Here is a 20,428-nt window from a genome sequence, read left to right as displayed (position 1 = left end):
TATTATTAATAATAATTAATAATAAAAAAGCAACAACAAAAATTGTGTTCATTAAATATAATAAATAAAATCAATAATAATAAAATCAATAATATGAATAATAATAATTGGAAAAAATGTAAAAAGAATGATTTAAATAATCCATTTAAATAATCTATTAATTATTATTATTATTAATATTTTATAATATACTTTATTCATCTACTTTAATATTAATAATTAATTTATTAATAATACCTTTTTCTATTTAGTTATTTGTATTTATTTATTTACTTATTTAGAATTCCAAAAATAGCTGTGAGAGTACTAACTAAAATGGACCATAAATTCACTTTCAATTGCAGATACAATGTGAATGCAAAGTAATCCAGATTTTTTTTCCAATTGTGCATCCCTAATCAGCACATATTTAACACTCTTTGACTCTTCCTGACTTAGACTGGGAAGGAAGGGGCTTCTCCGGGGTCTGATGCAAGGATGGGATTGGATGTAGTGGAGGGTGGTCGAACCGCTTTGGATAACAAAACATCTTTGCTCAACACGCCGTCCCCGCGGTCTTTCGCTGTGCCACGGTCGAGAGAGTTTGCACCCTATGGCTACGGAGACTCGATCACGGCCTATGACAAAAGTGCCCTGAAAGAGGCCGTCTTTGACGACGACGTGGAGCAGTTCCGAGACTGTGAGTCATTACGCTGCTCAAAGCTTGTACATCCACTCTCACGTCTGTACTCCATACTGCACCCATTGTCTTTGATTGTATAAAGAAATACTTTATGAGCAAAAACAAGAATAGCAAGAAATAAGAGTCATAGAGTATAAAGAGGCATATAAAAAAATGAAAATGACGCTGGTCAATTTGGTTGTCTTACAAGGTGTTGAAAGTAAAAAATAATGTCCTTGTTTACAACCTTGTTTCAGTCCCTTTCAACATAAAAGTCTTTGCTACTGACATAATGGTGTAACAATGTAAGTCAAAATCATTATCACTAACAACACAGACTGTTTCTCAATTCCAAATACTGTTTAAATACTACTATTATTTTTTTATAAAATATTGTTTATTGAACAATAATATTTAATAAACAACAATAGTCATTATATAAGTTGCTAAGCAATTCAGTCAAAAGTGCAAAGGCAGCGCTCTGATATAGCATTAATGTTATTTTAAAAATATAAAGTTATGAAACTTTACCCTCAGTCAAAACTATTTGCTCAGGAACAAATAATAGATTGAGACCAAAGATTGCCCATTAGATATACCCAAAAGAAATGATATCTCATGTTTAACCACTATAGAGACATCAGAGCCAGCAGCCATTTCCAGAAGAGCTGGCCAAGGTAAAGCTGTTCTCGGCGGGTACATGAGCGTTGAATTTCCGCTGACACCCTGGAGCTCACATCTCCGAAAACTTTTAAGCGAATTTTCAAATAGGCACTGTCTTTATAAATAAACAGCATATTGGTTTAAGTTTACTTTAAACAACTACATTCTAGCCTAAAAACTCTTGAAACTACATTCCGTAACACAACAAGAGTAGCATTTGTGAAAATTATAGGGCGTTTGCTCCTCCGCCATGACACATTGCTGTGAGAAATTCTGCAAGCGGAGTGATAATAATGATGAAACGGTTCCTGTGGTGATACTGATAGAATATCGCATGGCTGGAAAGACCTCTCAGCCAATCAGATTTGAGGATCAGAAGTAACTGTTGTGTGTGTATATATTAGCGTAAGTTTCAGATATGCAGGTTTAGCATTTAGGATAGTGGAGTTTGTGTGTCATCACTTCCCCTCCTGTCCCTCCCCTTCTACAGGCCGTCGGCAAGACTGTGGTGAGAACAAGATGGTGCTGCCCAAGGGCTTTACTCCTGGTAAAGACCTGCACAATTAAACAAGACTGTTGCACTTTTCTTCATTTACTTCCCCTTCCATCTCCTCTCTTTCAGTGTCATCCATCTCAGTGTCTCTCATGTGATGTCAACCTTAAATGACACAACTGCTTTGCTAACAGGGTTATTTGATAGCTTCTACAGGCCATCTGCTCTAATATAAGGCAATACAGTCAGATAGTAGGATTGTTTACTGGCTGACTGTATGTTCAAATTAAATGGAAACCTGGTGATGTTTCACTGCATTTTGCTTTGCAACTAACAGAACTTGTAACAGAACACTGTTTGCAAACACATTTCTGTAACTCATAAGATTAACCTGAGTCTAAATGAACACTTAAACCTTCCTAACAACTATACTAACTAAAACTAACATCAAAACACTTTTACTTATTTTACACTACTTTTAATTAAAGTACTTGCTTACAATGACATATAAGGGTAAATCTTATGAAAACATATCCATTATATTATTTAAATTTTATTATATTATTTCATTTCATTGATAATTGTTATTACTGTAATTATTGTATTCAACTGTAATGCATTGTTTTTTATTTCAATAAGTATACATTATACTACAAAAATAGAATTACAACAAAATGCTAAATGAAAAATACAAAAAACTAATTCTGAATTTGTTTTAAATAAGTACTACCATGTTAGTACCTAACAATTTAATATTTTAGCACCGTTTTAAATGTCATGATGCTAAAAACAGGCCTAAAAGTAGGCTTTTTTTTTTTTTTTAAAGCAAAATATAATGCATTTCTTTTAGATTTGAGGTGAAACACCGCCCTAGACATGCTCTTGACAGGTTTCATAAGACTCTGTAATATTGAATATCATATACTCAAGAGATGTGCCAAAAAAGCCAAAGTGTTCCAGTACAATAGCTTGTTTATGCAGATTGTCTTCTGCTCTGACTTGAATCATTGTGGATCGTTCAGATTTGGTGGCAGACCTGCTGAAGGAGCTGTCCAATCACAACGAGCGAGTGGAGGAGAGGAAGGGGGCGTTGATCGAGCTGCTGAAGATCGCCCGTGAAGACAGCTTGGCTGTGTGGGACGAGCACTTCAAAACAATCCTATTGCTGCTGTTGGAGACACTCGGGGACAAAGACGTCAGTCAAAGCATCGTATAACTTGCATGCTCATTTGGCACATTCAATATAATCTTTAAGTCTTTTACATATCAAGTTGCATTTGTAGGTCTGTATGTATTTATAGTGGTTAGTAATGATTTTTTCTGTCCGATTATTTAGCACACTATCCGAGCACTGGCTTTACGGGTTCTGAAGGAGATCCTGAGGAACCAGCCAGCGCGCTTCAAGAACTATGCAGAACTCACCATCATGAAAACACTAGAAGCCCACAAGGACTCTCATAAAGAGGTTAGAATCAGCCCTCTCATAAATGTAATCTGTTTTAACCTCCAGTCAATTTAAGCAGTACAACTTTATGATAATACTCAAAAATCATTCTTTAGCTAGTATTGTTCTATACGTTGTGATTTACATTTTTATATAGCAGGGGTGAAAATGTAGTAGATTTTCTGTTATAATTTCTTGCAGGTTTTTTTTTTTTTTTTTTTTCATTTATTTAGCTACTATAAAAACTATATAATATTCCTATATATATTACTATATAACTACTTTATTAATAATATCAAAATATTCAATAATAACAATAATGTAAACAATAATAAAACACTTTATTTTACAGTGTGTTACATGTTACATGCAGTTACTATAGTAATATCTATAAATTACGCATAATTACATGCAACTAAACCAAACCCTAATCCTATAGTAAGTACATGTAGTTACTTTAATATTACTCAGTATTTAAATGTATAATTACAGTGTAACAAAGACACCTTAAAATAAAGTGTAATCCAATGATGTGTGAAGGTTAAGAGACAAATTAATAAATGATTATACTGTAATGTTTTGTATGACTTCATTGTAGTAATTCGATCAGATTAAACTTGTTTTGTAGTATATGAATATATATTTTAAACCAAACTCACCATAATATCACTCACATGTTGCCTTTGGCTTGCTCAGTTGGGGATACTTAATTTGATTAATCGATTCAACAGTGCTATTGATCTGCATTACCAAACGTGGATGTTTTACACCAGAAACATACACTGTACTATTTTATTTAATACTGTGAAGCTGCTTTGATACAATCTGTATTGTGAAAAGCGCTATATAAATAAAGTTGACTTGACTTGACTTGACATGTGACCACATTGTTTCTGAGAAATCAAGCTGGCCTGGTGACTTTTTCTTTGGAACAGCCTCATTGCGAGTAAAATGAGCTGATTGGTCTCTTTAATCCTATTTTAAATGCAACACCTGCACATGTGGACACTGAGCACCTTGGTTACATCTTAAGCAAGATGGCCAAACCCAACTCCTATATGAATAAATGAATGAAGTACAGGCCTGTGGAGGATAAGCCCTATGCCAGTTAATTTCCCAAATGTGAAGTAATAGAGCAGTCTGTAGTACTGCGACCTAATCCAAATGAAGTTGTTTTTCTATCTAATTTTCCGTCAGATCTCAGGTTGTTAAATGTTATATGTGCAGGTGGTAAGGGCAGCTGAAGAGGCTGCCTCTACATTGGCTGGCTCCATTCACCCAGAGCAATGCATCAAAGTGCTGTGTCCCATCGTCCAGACCGCAGACTACCCCATCAACCTGGCTGCTATTAAGATGCAGAGCAAAGTGGTCGAGCGCATTGCCAAGGACTCCCTGCAGCAGCTGCTGCCAGACATTATCCCTGGCCTCTTACAAGTGAGTATTTTATGTTGGCAGCTTTTTATGATTTAAAAAAAAAAGTTCATCTCGCAACTTCTGTCAACTTGTTACATTTTTAAATTGCTCTCATTTCCTATACAGTCTCTAGAGTTGTTTTAAATTTCCTACTTCCATCTTATCAGAAAGACATCACTGAATGTCAGTTCGAGTAGTTTGTAAATGTTGGGAGCATAGCCAGCATGCTTTCTTTGTACTTTTACCTCCTGTACTCTTGATTTTGTGTGTGTGTGTGTGTGTGTGTGTGTGTGTGTGTGTGTGTGTGTGTGTGTGTGTGTGTGTGTGTGTGTGTGTGTGTGTGTGTGTGTGTGTGTGTGTGTGTGTGTGTGTGTGTGTGTGTGTGTGTGTGTGTGTGTGTGTGTGTGTGTGTGTGTGTGTGTGTGTGTGTGTGTGTGTGTGAGAGAGAGTGAGAGAGAGTGAGAGAGAGTGAGAGAGAGAGAGAGAGAGAGAGAGAGAATATGCTAATGCCAAAATGGTCTATCTGTCTGCAGGGCTATGATAACACGGAGAGTAGCGTTCGCAAGGCCAGCGTGTTCTGTCTGGTGGCCATCTACTCAGTGATTGGTGAGGAGTTGAAGCCACACTTGGCACAGCTCACAGGTAGCAAGGTATGTTCAAATGCTCTCAAAGTCCACCAAAATGTTCACCCCGTTCAACCTCCTTATCACTAAGTCCTCTATTTATTTGTGTCTCCCATCTGGTTTTAACTGGTCCAAGTTTTTATGTTTTTCCCACTTTCATTGCACCCAGGGTTCATAGCACAATACATTTAAAAAGAACTGGGGGTGAAGAGCTGAATTTAATGTAAACTTTTTTTTCAGGTCACATTACACCTCAAAATCAAATAACTCAATCATGTGGTGAAATATGATGCAGACAAGTTCTGGATAATTTGCATTAAATGCTCCAAGAAAAGTTACAAAACTAAATGTCTTCCTATGTTATGTGTACAGATGTCTAAGTGCCCACTCTTTGCATTTTATTCAGAATATTGACATCTGTGTAGTGCTGAGTATGCTTGCTGCCAGTGGTACATTTGTTGCATCATATTTTGTCAAACCACCTACATTGCCCTTAGAGAAAAAAATAACTTTCTCCTTTTTAGACATGATGCAAAAGTAAATATTAACCCTGACCTTCTAAGATAACACAACTACGGTTGAAAGTGTAAAAAACATGCTCTTATCAGAGAAACCAGGTCTATACATAGGAGTATTAGCATGTGCTGGATTGAAATTCCCCATGTCTTTTATTTCCACAGATGAAGTTGCTAAATCTGTATATTAAGAGGGCCCAAACCATCAACAGCAACAGCAGCAGTTCTTCAGACGTGTCCTCTCACAGCTAGCTGGATGAACTCTAATCAGTGCCCTACATGTGCATTTGGGAACATAGTTGTGCCTCCTCCAGACATCTTTTTTTTTTTTTATTGTTTCATCACAATCTTGCTGGATTTTCCCAGAGAGATGTGTTGCTCACTGCAATCAGACTTTTCTTTTCATCAAGTCCTTGAAACCTCTTAGTTAGTCTCTGTTGCATCTTTCCATCTGTGGAATGTTGAATGTAAAGGGGCTCGAATTGAGGAAAACGCATGCAGATCTTCCGTGATAGGCATTGCTTCCTTAATTTTAGCAAACAGGCTTTCTTCAGCTTCTGAAGAGGTGATTCATTAACTACATTTATTAGTAATAACTTATTGATGTTTGCAAGTGGTGTTAAAGGTTTAGTTGAGTTATTTGGATATTTTAAATGGGCACAGTTGGGTTAACTTATACCCCACTTGAATCTCAGTTGATGCTAGTGGATCATTTGGCTGGCCGAGTGATAAATGTAAAGAAAAGAGAGGTAATTTGTAGGTTTGGCTACAATGACAACCAAAAAAACAAAAGTAGGATTAAAACATTCTTATATTAATTTTTATTTCATGGGACCGCAATACCACATCCCATAATGTTGAAAGTGAAAGCAATTGTGTTGGTTTTATTATAGAATGGATTGTGTGTTAAAAATGTGGGCCTCACTACAGAACACAAGGACAAACTTCTGAATGTAGAGCTTTTCCTTTTATCTTTGAGGGGGGGGAGTGAAGGGTTTCGTAAGTAAACATGCGAGACGTAACGCACACAGTCATTTAAAAAGTTCACGAACACTCAAATGAAGTTGAAAACGTGAGCTGGAGCATCTTCAGTCAAGAAACAATGAATGAAACCGATTTACGCTTTGTTCTTGGAGCAAGAGGATTGTGATGGAAATTTCAAAACTACTATGCCTTGCGTTCCTTTTTCTGTTTAAAAAACTGACAGTTAAGATATACGTGTCCACAGGCGTTCTTACTACGTTGCTAAAGCATGACACTGCTAAGTTCACCACGTGTCTACGACACTAATGATAAACCCTTTCTGGCTCAAGGTCTGAACTCTTTCTTTTTCCTCGTTCATCTGGAGAACATCCATCTGATGTTAAGTGTTTTGTACATACCTTTCAATCATTGCTTCTCACTCCCCCACAAAATTAAGGTAAAGATGTTGCACTCTTTTGCACGTTAACAAATAGCCTGCATGTTTTGATGACATAACCATCCCGTGCTGCCGTGACTGACCTTAGTTTGGCTGTTTGTGAAAACTTGCCATGTCGGCAATCTGGTCAGTCTGTAAATACAGTATTATTATTGTTATTATTAATATGTTGCCCATGTGGGGAAAAAAGCGCAAAAACTCAAATGTGTCTGACAAAGTTGACCAAAATGCCTGTCCTCAGACTGAACCAGACCATATTAGAAATTAAGGACAGACATTTAAAAAGCACCCTACTTTTAGTATTATATACTGAGGCTTGTGGCTTTTATTGGTATGCTAAGTGTGCGTACCCTTGTTTGATTCAGAGTTTCTTTCTTATGGTTTGTTTGATTCAGAGTTTCTTTCTTATGGTTTTTAACCGATTCAGACCATGAACTATCATTTTGGTTTAGACTGGGGTTATTCATAAAATTAATCTGTTTATGAAAGGACAAAGCCAACTGTGAGGATCAACATTGCAAGTATTAAGTTGCCCCTTGGGTTTCCTGAAACGTTGACCTCTAATGTTATTACATCAAATTGTTCACTACGCATGTTAGACTTCGTTTTGTCATTGGACACAGATACACTCTTGTATTTATAAGTTTGTTATTTCATTTTCTGTCCTGTCCCATTGTACAGTTTTTTTTTTTTGTTGTTGTTGTTTTTTTCTTTCCCAAAGGCTTATGATAGATTTACATCAACTTGAGTTTGGCCTAGAAATAAAACAACCAGAAACATGAATTTATTTTGATGACTATTTTAAACCCTAAAATGCATCCGAGTTGACTGTATTTTTGTTGTGGGGCTGTTGAGTGTGCAATCAGCAACTCTGGTATTATCACAATTCATGCACCAGTACATTTATAAACATTCACATGAGATAACGTGTACTCAGTCCTAGTTAGTCCAGTGCCAAAGAAATGAACAGTGTATGTATATGTATATATGTGTGTATATATATATATATGTATATATATATATATATATAATGTGTGTGTATAATGTGTGTGTCCTCTATAGAATTCTCTATATACACACATACATCTATTATATATATTTATATATATATATATATTTATATATATATATATATTTATATATATATATATATATATTAGGGCTGTCAAAAGATTAATCGCGATTAATCGCATCCGAAATAAATGTTTGTGTTTACATAATATATGTGTGTGTACTGTGTATAATTATTTTGTATATATAAATACACACACATGCATGTATATATTTAAGAAATATTTGCATACATATACTGTATATATTTATATATAATTTATATTATATATAAATATAATTTTTTTATATAAAAATTACACATTTTTCTTAAATATATACAAGCATGTGTGTGTATTTACATATACAAATTTAATTATACACAGTACACACACTTATTATTTAAACACAAACTTATTTTGGATGCGATTAATCGCGATTAATCTTTTGACAGCCCTAATATATATATAAGGGTAATATATATATAAGAGGGTAACAGGATAGGATTAAATTAAATCAAAATCAAAAAGGATATATATATATCAATCACATTACGTCCTTATACATTCAATGTCAAAAATGTAATTCTGCAATGCATTAATGGAAATACTATGCAGACAAACATTTATTGTATTAAAATAATCATAAACTACTGTCAAATTATATCATAGTGTATCATACCAAAGGCATGTACACTTCTTTTTTTAAAGCAAAATAGATTATTTTATAATCTTGACAGTTTTTAAGTACGTTTTCATTTGACAGTGATTGTAAGGTTTTCCATCAATACAGATTTGAAAATGTAGTATAAAAGCACATGCGCGTGCACACAAACCTCGCATTGCATAATCTAGTTCATAAAGTTCTGCACGCAACATATGGTTTATCAGCAACTCAGTCTTGACCTTTGATGCCAGAGTCACAGACAAGCCTGTGTGCCAAAACAACTCGGTAGCCGTTTGTTATTAAACGACCGCTTCAGAAAAGTCCGTGAGAGCGTCGGTGCAGGAGGTGACAGAGGATGAAGGCAGAGTGACGGACTCTCTCATGTCACCTGACGACCGTCACGCGGGGATAAAAGACAGTGGACAAGCTGGTTCGTAAAAGCCTTTGTGGCCCTCACGGTCCCCTCGCCGGCCACCACCGTTTGACGACTCATATTTTTGGAGACCAACGTCACCGAACTGTAGAGCATGCTGTTTTGGCACAGCCATCCTGAAACCTTTCAACAACACTCGCAAAATAATTATATAAGGTAAGTACATTGGCGCGAGTAAGTTATAGAGATTGTGTAGTCGTTTTACGTTGTTATTTATTTAACATTTTTCCTGTTTTTTATTGTTAATTATAAAAAACTTCATACAGATTAATATACCTGAGAAGTCTTTCACGAGAAAATTTATGACAAAGCAAGCAGAAAGTCATTAGACAGCGGATTTTTTTTTTTTTAAAGTCAGTTCAATGAAAGTCTCTGAGTCATATTCTCTGCCCTGATTTTGCAGTATTTAGACCAAACTGAGAATAGACTTTTATGTATCATTCTGGATTAATCTGTCCAACATGTTTAGAGTTATTTGTCTGGGTGCATCTCCTGTTTTGTCTGCTTTTTGTTTTTAAGTGTCATTGGTACATACATGTAGTAATAAATTATGCATAATTACATGCAACTAAACCAATCCCAACCCTAAATGTTACTTAATATTACTCAGTACATAAATGTCTAATTACGGTGTAACAAAGACACCATAAAATAAAGTGTAACCGTTTTTTGTAACTGTATTGCAATGTGGTGCTTGGAAATACAAAGGCAGTTTCTGAAAGATTATCATATTCTTAAATTATTGTGTGTAAAGTGTTCTTCAAAGTATCTCAATGAGTTCCATCATGTATACACTTTATTGTTAGTATGTTCACTTGGCATTGAGTTTTGAGCCTCTACTTTATTGGCTTATAGTATGTCCTTTATTTTCCCTCAGAGATGCTCTTGCTCCATTTCTCAAGCATGAAGAGGAGCATCAGTCCACTGAGATCAGACCAGCTCCTTTTCATTATGTGCTTTGTGCAGCCACATCTCCAGCGGTGAAACTCCAGGACGAAACACTCACATATCTAAATCAAGGTATTGTTAAATAGTCTTCTTTTGCTTGTTTAACTTTAGTCAACATTTGAAGTTGCATTCATAGCACATTGCTTTGTCTTTTCATATATGTTCATCTTTAAAGAACCTTTTTTCCCAGCACATATCAGTCTGTACTTTTGACATGATGGTGTAACCGAAAGTTGTTGATGTCTGAAGTCCATGACTAAAGGTGACATGACTAAATGACATGACTAAACATGACATGACTAAAACGAACAACACACTGTATAAAGAGTTACCAAAGCAAACTCTTAAGGAGAATCACAATAAACACTCTTGCTGTAAATGTGATTTTTAATCACTGAAGCAATATTTTTACATTTTATTTTGAGACTTACAGATTATTTTGCTCCTATACATGTACAGTAATTAATTCTGTTTTGTGGACCTTAAAATAATGTAAATCATTTGTGCATTGGCAGTAAAATCAACCATTACAAACTATACTTTCAGTGTGGTTTCTGTTTTTTCCATTTTAATATGTCTTGTTTTAATACACTTTAGGTCAGTCCTATGAAATTCGAATGCTTAATAGGAAACTAATGGAGTGTACAGATATAAGCAGCAAATATGTAAAGGTAGGTTAAATGAATGATGTGTCTTTTTACTATGTGACTGTTACAGTATGCATCACCTGTCTATACACTATAGTTACAGTACTGTTTTATCTTCTCCTCCACATTAGTGGCCATATTTTGTTATTATGGATTACATTAGAGGTTTTGAGGGGTTTTTAGTGCAGACCTAGAGATAAACAAAGATGCTCTTTGAAATAATCTCACATAATTTTTAAAGATTTCAAAATGTAATATTTATATATGAAGAGTTCAGATGCAAAAGCCTCTAAGTGCCATCTGAAATTTGATTAAAAAAAATTATCAAGCTTGCATATTTAAGTTCAATAATTTCACTTAAATGGCAATGCAAATTACCTATTAATTGTCATTTAAGTGAAATTACTTAACTTAAATATACAAGCTTCATAAAAATTATCATTCTAGAGGAAAATTTCAGATGGCACTTAGAGGCTTTTGCATCTGAACTCTTCATATATTTTTTTTTACAGTTTTTAGTTGTTAGTTTATTATCCAACAGATGGCATATTCTAGGTTTGTTTGTTTATTTATTTGTTCAATTGAGACAATACACGTTAATGAACATCAGTATCAAAATACAAAGTGTAAATGTTAATATGTTGGATTTAGCAGTATTGCTAATTTACATCCATAGTATGTCCTTGGAGCGTAACACAAAAAAGCCATTACTAGAAAAAAAACTCAATATTATAAATGAAAAGATACTGTTACACATACAACAAATCCTCAAAGAAACAATACAATATGCAACATACCAAATTAAAAATGTAGTGCAGTCATTTACACAAAATTCATAGTTGACACTTAATTGTAACCATTTGTGGCTGGATTCTTAAATGTGAGCTGTTATGAAATACTAAAGAAAATGCAGACAATACTTTGGTTTTACCCACAGTGACATGTGGTATGCTTTCCTGACATCATACGGTCTTATCCTGTTTCCAGAGCATTGTGCGTGTCGTTTTCCATGACCGGCGGCTGCAATACACAGAGCATCAACAGCTGGAAGGATGGAGGTGGAAACGACCAGGAGACAGGATCTTGGATATAGGTGGAATTTTCCTCATAAATCGCATTTCTAAAATGACCATCTTGCCAAATTTTTTTTTTTTTAAATCATATTGGCATATGATTTACTATGTCCATTTTGTTATGTTCAGATATCCCGCTGTCAGTGGGCATAATGGAGCCTCGAGCCCACCCACTGCAGCTCAACACCATAGAGTTCCTCTGGGATCCTGACAAAAGTGCCTCCGTGTTCATTCAGGTGGAGCATTTTCTCTTTCAGTCTGACCTCTCCACTAGATTTCTGAAGTGAGTATCACTAGCGGTAACTTCTCTGTTTTTTTATATACAGGTAAACTGCATTAGCACTGAGTTCACTCCTAGAAAACATGGTGGAGAGAAGGGCGTCCCTTTTCGCATTCAGATAGACACCTTTGCAGCCAGCGAGCATGGAGAATACACTGAACACATGCGCTCCGCCAGCTGCCAGGTCAAAGTGTTCAAGGTAGAGCACAAAGATAACAGATACACAGTGTGCTTTGTGTAGATGTTAGACTGTGAAATAACCTCAAAGGTGACATTATTATTTTGATGTTACTTAATAGGATAGTTCGCCCAAAAATGCAAAGTCTGTCATTAATTACTCACTCATGTCGTTCCAAACCTGCATGCATTTTTTTTGTCTGTTGAACACAAAAGAAGATAATTTGAAGATTGTTAAGAATCAAACAACACTGGTCTCATTGACTTACATTGTATGGGCAAAAAAAAAAACACTGATATGTTCCACAGAAGAAAGAAGGTCATATGGTTTTGGAACGAGAGAATGTAATGTAAATGCGAGTAAATTACATTTTTGGGTGAACTATCCCTTTAATGCTTTAATTTATATATTTCTTTTCAAGCCGAAAGGCGCAGATCGCAAACTCAAGACTGACAGAGATAAGATTGAGAAAAAGAGTCCTCAGGATAGAGAAAAATATCAATCATCCTATAAAACAACAGTGCTGACTGAGGTAAGACATCTGCCTTGGTAGTATTCGCTACCAAAAATGTCCTCTTTTCATGCAAAGAAAATGGATCTAGATTTATACTGCTCCAAAAATAACAAAAAAACACCACGAGGAAGACCAATTTTTTCTGTCCAAAAAGGCTTGTTTTTATTGACATTATTTTTACTAAGGCTGCATCTGAAATCGCATACTTCACTACTATATAGTATGTGACAAAAGAAGCATGTCCGAATTCACAGTACACATAAAAAAGTATGCAAAAAATCCCGAATTACCTATTTCTTCTGGCGAGATTTTGAAGTGTGCATACGATGGACACTTTACTATCCCATGAGGCCACGGGAGAGGATTTGTGAATGGCGGTGATGCAACACAACCGATGCTGGTAGGTCACATGATAATGTCAACATGGTGAATGTAGTACATACTTTTTTAGCGGTCGTGAGGTAATTACTTTTTCAAAATAAGTGCCTACTCGAGAGTATGCGATTTCGGATGCTGCCCAATAATCTTCCTTTGTAGCTCTCGCATCTCATTTGTGACTATGCTTTACGCTGGTCATGTGATATTCAAAAACCAATTCCATTTGTCGTCAGTTACATCAAATTATATAGACTAATTTTATGACTCTAATGGTGTTTTGGAGTTTGACAGTATAAATTTGGAGCTTGACAGTATAAATCATCACCATCATTGTATAGAAAAGAGCTGTTTTCAAGTGAGGAATTTTCTCGTTTGGTTTACGTATTATTTCAGCTGTAGTAAAAAACGTCATTCTGTTAATGATTGCACTCTTTCAAGACGTCAGACAAACTGAATTTTCCGTTCCATTCTTAAACAGCCATCTGACCTTTTCCTTTTCTTTCAGTGCTCCCCTTGGCCTGAAGCCCCATCCGTCAGCAGCAACACTTCATCTCCAGGTTATCTCAGTGCTCACACTTCCTACAGCTTCCCAGAGGAGTGAGTCCTTATTCAGTATGAAATCACAGCATGATTTTCAGGAGCACAAATATAACTGGCCACTGCTCTCCTGTCTTGTTGCGTTCATAGAAACTGCTCTTCAGACCAGCAGGGAGAGCTACTTCTGCCCAGCTGCTCTGATGTAAGTATGGCGGGCTGCTTAAAAACATTAATGCCGTGCTTTCTTATCTTTATAGGTTTGTGTTTGAGGACATGGATGATGCTATTCTTCTTCTTTTTGCCATTAGCACCTGTTGCCATCGTCCTCCATGCAGGACACGCAGCAGTGGCTCCATCGTAATAGATTCTCCTGTTTCTGCAGGCTCTTCTCTGGCTTCTCAGGTGGGCTGAAATATTCACTGAGAATTGCAACTGTTAGAAATTCTAGTGAACTGCATGCTGCTTTCTGCTTTTTTATTTTTTAGATTTTATTTTAGATTTAATTGAATAATTTAACATTAACATGCTGCTAAACCAAACAACTTGATACTCTGATAAGCATAAAAATACATTGAACACACAATTTTTTGGGTAAACAGTTGATTGTGAACTGTATTGAATGAATTATATAAAGTTTTGAGTCAGAAAGATATATATATATTGTGTATATATAGCCTATTGTAGCAAGGATGCATTAAAGGGGTGGTATAATGCCCTTTTCACAAGATGTAAAATAAGTATTTGATGTCCCCAGAGTGTGTATGTGAAGTTTTAGCTCAAAATACCCCACAGATATTTTTATATAGCATGTTAAAGTTGTCACTTTTTGAGGGTGAGCAAAAACGCACCGTTTTTGTGTGTGTCCCTTTAAATGCAAATGAGCTGCTGCTCCCACAGGGGGCGGAGCTTCAAGAGCTCCTGTCCTTTTACCTCACACACACATGCACTGAAAATTTCAAAACCTTTTAGCCTTTTATGTTCAAACTGAAGTCAGACAGTGATGGAGAGATTCAAGAAGAAGTGACAACATGTAGACAACATTTCTGAATGGTTAGTTGATGAATTTATGTAGCTTATGTGTAATTATCTTCTAGTCATTGATTAGCATATTCTGTCTTGATAATCTATAAATTGTGTTCCGGGGGCGGGTTTATGTAAATTTTAGGGTTGGTGATGTCACTAACCCGGGAGGAATGTCGTGTGGTAGTCCTTAAAAAGCAATTTCCGTTTGTTGTAGTCCTTAAAAAGCAATTTCTTTAAAAGCAAATGTCTCCCTTTGCTCTGAACTTTGAGCGTTGTAACTTTGCAGATGTTGTTTATGCTCAAACAGCAACATTACAAACTAACTAAAGTTAGAAAAGTGAAATCATAATCAACCACCCCTTTAAATTGATCAAAAGTAGTATTTATAATGTTTCAAAAGATTTATTTTGAACTTTCTATTATTTAAAGAATCTTTAAAGAGTTTCTACAAAAATATTAAGCAATATTAAACTGTTTTTAACATTGATAGTAATAAGAAATTTCAATAAAAAATCTTGAAACCAAATCAGCATATTAGAATGATTTCAGAAGGATCATGTGACACTGAAGACTGGAGTAATGATGCTCAAAGTCCATCACAGTAATAAATTACATTTTAAAAATGTATTAAAACAGGAAACAATTTAAATTATAATAATTTTTTTCAATATTAAGTAATAAATGCAGCCTTGGTGAGCACAAGAGACTTCGTTCAAAACATTCACAAAATCTTAACAACCCAAAACTTTTGAATGGTACTGTATTTGAAACAGTCATTGTGTTGACTATGTTTTAATTAAAAATGTCACGATTTTAAATATTAGACTACTATATGAACAGCTTTGTTAATGTTTCAGGTTCCGATCTGCTAAAAATGAGTAGAGAAGACTTCATTCAGATTTGTGGTCCTGCTGATGGCATCCGTCTCTTCAATGCAATCAAAGGAAGGTGAGCTGCGTCCCTAATCAAACACTTCCGATTCACCCTAATATGTGTCCTGTCTAAACATGTACTCAACACTGTCTGCGCCAATGTTCCGCAGGTGTATACAACCACGTCTCACTGTCTATATATCCCAGCTGCAGAACAGGAACCAACCCCACACCAAAGCAGAGGGTGATGATGGTAGGAGACCATCATATCCATTATGATATGTATGACATGCAGTTACATTTATACTTAATACTCTTAATTGTTTTTGTCTGTAGTGTACCATGCCCTCTACCTAGAGGACCTAACTGTCCTTGAGCTCACTGAGAAGATAGCCAATCTATATAATGTTCCCTCACAGCAAATCCATCGTATATACAGACAGGGGCCGACGGGGATCCATGTCTTAGTTTCAGATGAGGTAAGAGGACAGATAGTGCTTTAAATTGAGTCAGGACATTCCAGAGATTACAGAACTCAAGAACTGTTGGACAAATAGTAGCACATTTACTCTACCATTTCAAGAGTTTGGGGTTTTTAAGAGCTTTGTCAATGTTTTAAAAATTTTTAATACATATATTAAGCTCGCCAAGGCTGCATTTGTTTGAAAAAAAGAAAGAAAGGAAAAAAAAAAGAAGTAATATTCTGAAATAATATTTGAAAAAATTATTTTATTATATTTTGAAATGTAAATTATTCTTGTGATAATTTTCAGCATCATTACTCGTGTCTTCAGTGTCACATGATACTTCAGAAATCATTCTAATATTCTGATTTGGCGCTCAAGAAACATTTCTTATTATTATCAATATTGAAAACAGTTCTGCATAACTGCATAATTATTTTTGTGGATACTGTGATACATTTTTCAAGATTCTTTGATTAATAGAACATTTAAAAGAACAGCATTTTTTGAAATAGATCAAAAATGTAACGCATTCAAAGCATCCTTGCTGAATAAAACTCAATTTCTTTCAAATGAAAAATCTTTTTGACCCCAAAGGTAGTGTACATTTGTATATCGGGAGGTATTGGCCATGTAACTTTTTTGACATTTTATTTCTAGGACTAGTTTACCAATAAATTAAATGCTTTGTCATCATTTCAAACCTGAATGACTTAAAACATAAAACACAAAAGGAGATGTTTAGCAGAATGTTGACACTGCTCTTTTCCATACAGTGACCAGGGGCTTTTAAACTCCAAAAATAGACAAAAGGCACTATAGACTTAGTCTGTAGCAACACTCTTTTCCTCAAAATCATTACCAAAATAAGTTACTGATTGTTAAAATAGATTAGAGTGCCAGAAAATACAGTATTCCAGGTACACGCTGTTAAAAAGAATCACAAAGGTGTGTTCTAATGCATTCAGGTCACTCTACATATATTTGGCTTTTTCAGATGGTGCAGAACTTTACAGAGGAGACTAGCTTCATTATCAGCACTATGAAAGGTAACTTCATGGACATGACATTTTTATCTTAACTATACAAATTTAGCCTCATGTTTATCAAGCTGGAGTTATGGGGTGAAAATTGCCATTGCACAAAAGACCTGTTCAGAAGGCTAAATATTTGATGACTTTACATTAAATGCAAATACATTGATAAGCAGGAATTCTATATAATACATACAAATCACAGGTAGCTTTTGGTTGCGTCACACTTCTGACTTTCATGGCTCACTGAACAGGCAACTGTTAAAAAGTCTTCAGACTTCTAGGAATGACTTTGAAAAACAAAAGACTATTTAAAACAAAAAACATCACTGAAATAGTCACAGTATGTGTCTGAATCTCTATTCACACTTCATAATCATATGTGGTTAATATTGGCTACGTTTTTTCCTGTGACGGCAGATGAAAGTAATGATGGCTACCATGTTGTACTGAAGTGACCCGAGTATGTGACTACTGGAGCATTGCAGGTGCCTTTAGCTTATTTTCACAGTTTCATATCACATAGTGGAATGTGAAATTAATAAATGTGGATGATTTTATTTTTTATGATGTAGATGACTGTTCCGTATTTTAAAGAGAGAATGTTGTGAAGGGATTTGGCGTAAATCAATTAAAATATTAATTATTTTATGTATTAAGTCAAGTCATGTCCAGTTTGTAAATTTGTTTTATAGTAATTATTTTTTATCATGTTACAGTAGTATTTTGGCAGTATTCTTTTCAAACCATCATCACACTTTTTTTCTATTTTCTTTAGTTTTATTATTATATACCAAATAGCATAGACCTGATTTGCTGTGCTGATGGCCTAACCAAAAATAAACACAGACAGAATTTTATATATTTATTTATATATTTAGAAACTTCCAAAATGTGTCCATTTGAATGCGTCTCATTTGATGAAGTTTGCATCATTGATTCTGTCATTTTCCTGTTTATTACTGTGAAGTTACAATACAGATATTGGTGTTCATATTAATGTTGCAATGATAGACAAACATGGAATTACATTGGTGCTTTTGTTCAGACTGAGACTGAGTCACAGACTGAGATAAAGTCTAAATAAAGTCTTTGCTCAGGATATTTTATTGCTTTGCTTTTTTTATCACAATGCTTTTGAGGTTTGTATGTTTGTAACTGATTAATGATTGTGTATTTCTCAAAGCTTTTGTACGAACTGTACGATAGCACCTGTTTGTTTGTTGAACTTATCTTGATTGACCTTGCTGCTTGATAACCTTAAAAAAATATTTTACAGGAAAAAATAAATAAAACTTTTGTATGGTAAATGTCCTTGTCATAAATGTAATGTGTATGTTTGAGTGTTGCAAAGACATGTTTTATTTGTACCCTAGTTTTCAGTTACACTAACAGTGTGTGGTCACACCTGCCACATCAAGTACAAAAGTAAGCTTTAAAGTTTATACTATGTGTGTATAGCTGTTTAACAAATCAGCCATCCTTTTTGTTTGATTGACCGTACAAATCATTTCCTTGGGTCGTAATGTGTATCAGTAGGTTGTCTAGGTTCAGCTTGTGAAATGCGTTGGTTATGAAACAGTTTATTGACAAAAGCCTTTGGTTTCTACTCAGATTCTCTTCCAATTCCTCTGTAGTCATGAGGTCAGTGTAGTTAAGTGAACTTGTAAGGGTGACTTTGTGTGTGTTAGTCATGACGTGGATAGCAGCACACTTCAGTGAGCAGCACTGAATCCACAGTGCAATTCCCAAACCCTGTAGCATCCAGAGAAAAGAAAAAAAACACTTAGCAACACATGCAAAAGACCATTAAATGCAGTTATTTATATATTTTTTTTAATATCATTTTTTAAAATGTGTTTACTGTGAGCACTGCTGTCGTTTAGAAAGTAAACTCTTTCACACTCGGTTATTTAACTTGTCTAACAGTGTGCAGTGGTGAACATTCAAGCACAACAGAATTCTATAATTTCTGAACATTTCAATTTTCAAAATGTGTTGTTCGTGATGGAAATGTCGCCACAACAATCGTGATTTGCGTAAAACTTTTAAAATATATATTTTTCACAACATAGTTAAATGTTTATTTTATTCTTTGTTCAGGTTGTCATGATTAAGAAAATGACTTTTTGATTTGAAATTAAATCACGAAAATCACAAGGAAAATCAGTACGTGCCAGGTGCGCACATTTGAACTATCAAACGCTATATTATAAACACGGTTAGTGATCCACAGGCAAGTGTGAATCTCGATAAATCGATCATCCAGTTAACAATTAGAGAGTGTCAATGCTTCACGCTTCATTATGTACAGTACCAAATAAATTATTAATATTCACTACTTAGCATCTTGTTTAACATTTTACTACTGAAGAAACATAAGATACCAAACAAACAATACAATTCCAAGAAGTCCAATTAGCAGCAAACTGGAAAAATAAAAAACGTAAACATAAATAAACAAAAAAAGAAATTAAATTCATAAAATATTACACATATTATCATAAAAAAGACCTTACGCATGTTTTTTGCTATGCATGAGTCTTACAGATTTGAAGAAAATCATTAAATCTTTATGAAAAAGAAAGAATGTGCGAGGATTCTTAAAGCATCTGCATTTATGTATGAAGTAATTAGCCAACAGCACAATCCCAGACGGTACACATCTGGTCCACGTGGATTCCACACGGTCCAGATGTAGGCCGGATCTGGGCCGACACTATGTTGCTGTCTGGGACATTGTTAGTCAAAAATTCACCATCATAATTTAGACAAAAAGACAAATATTTTCTAGTTTTAAAATCAGTAAGGTATTTCAAATTTAACCAAACATAAAGGTCATCCCAGAAATTGCATATGTTCCAACGACTCTATCGGCTTCACAAAAGGTGCACTCATTACAACCCAAATTAAATCTGTGTCTGAGGAACTCATTACAAGGATAAATATAATGAATCATTTTAAACTGAACCTCTTTTACCTTTGGTAGAATGGGGAAAGTTAGAATTCTAATTTGAACTACTTTATCTTTAAGAAAATCAAAAACAAGAGGTCTATTTCTAACTTTAGAAGGCAAAGTCTCTGTATTTATAAATGTTC

At 34.8% G+C, this 20,428-nt stretch overlaps 2 protein-coding genes across 3 annotated transcripts in view; both read left to right on the top strand.

Moving 5' to 3' along the window:
• Positions 1 to 8,049, top strand: part of clasp1a (cytoplasmic linker associated protein 1a) — a 52,232-nt gene extending 44,183 nt beyond the window's left edge. The window contains exons 22-28 of the mRNA XM_081369169.1: positions 439 to 679; positions 1,815 to 1,871; positions 2,840 to 3,012; positions 3,154 to 3,282; positions 4,489 to 4,695; positions 5,208 to 5,324; positions 5,978 to 8,049. Coding sequence (XP_081225295.1) covers positions 439 to 679; positions 1,815 to 1,871; positions 2,840 to 3,012; positions 3,154 to 3,282; positions 4,489 to 4,695; positions 5,208 to 5,324; positions 5,978 to 6,064 — 1,011 coding nt within the window. The 3' untranslated portion in view covers positions 6,065 to 8,049. The remainder of the gene's footprint in view (positions 1 to 438; positions 680 to 1,814; positions 1,872 to 2,839; positions 3,013 to 3,153; positions 3,283 to 4,488; positions 4,696 to 5,207; positions 5,325 to 5,977) is intronic.
• A 1,071-nt stretch (positions 8,050 to 9,120) lies between these two features.
• On the top strand, positions 9,121 to 18,636 carry tfcp2l1 (transcription factor CP2-like 1). Of its 2 annotated transcripts, XM_081368784.1 has the most exons (16): positions 9,216 to 9,537; positions 10,259 to 10,401; positions 10,520 to 10,591; positions 10,927 to 11,000; positions 11,964 to 12,069; positions 12,179 to 12,285; positions 12,376 to 12,528; positions 12,929 to 13,039; positions 13,905 to 13,996; positions 14,087 to 14,138; positions 14,245 to 14,338; positions 15,817 to 15,907; positions 16,002 to 16,084; positions 16,168 to 16,310; positions 17,293 to 17,344; positions 17,750 to 18,636. In XM_081368784.1, exons 3-16 carry the CDS (start codon positions 10,582 to 10,584, stop codon positions 17,785 to 17,787), a joined length of 1,206 nt encoding a protein of 401 aa, XP_081224910.1. In that variant the 5' UTR covers positions 9,216 to 9,537; positions 10,259 to 10,401; positions 10,520 to 10,581; the 3' UTR covers positions 17,788 to 18,636. The 2 variants fall into 2 exon arrangements, with proteins under 2 accessions (XP_081224909.1, XP_081224910.1); XM_081368783.1 differs by lacking the exon at positions 10,520 to 10,591 and having other exon boundaries at positions 9,121 to 9,537.
• The last annotated feature ends 1,792 nt before the right edge of the window (positions 18,637 to 20,428 follow it).

This window comes from Scardinius erythrophthalmus (assembly GCF_964197995.2).
Source record: "Scardinius erythrophthalmus genome assembly, chromosome: 6".
Classification (NCBI taxonomy): domain Eukaryota; kingdom Metazoa; phylum Chordata; class Actinopteri; order Cypriniformes; family Leuciscidae; genus Scardinius; species Scardinius erythrophthalmus.
Note: the sequence above shows the minus strand (reverse complement) of the source record. Positions and strands in the feature narration are given on the sequence as shown.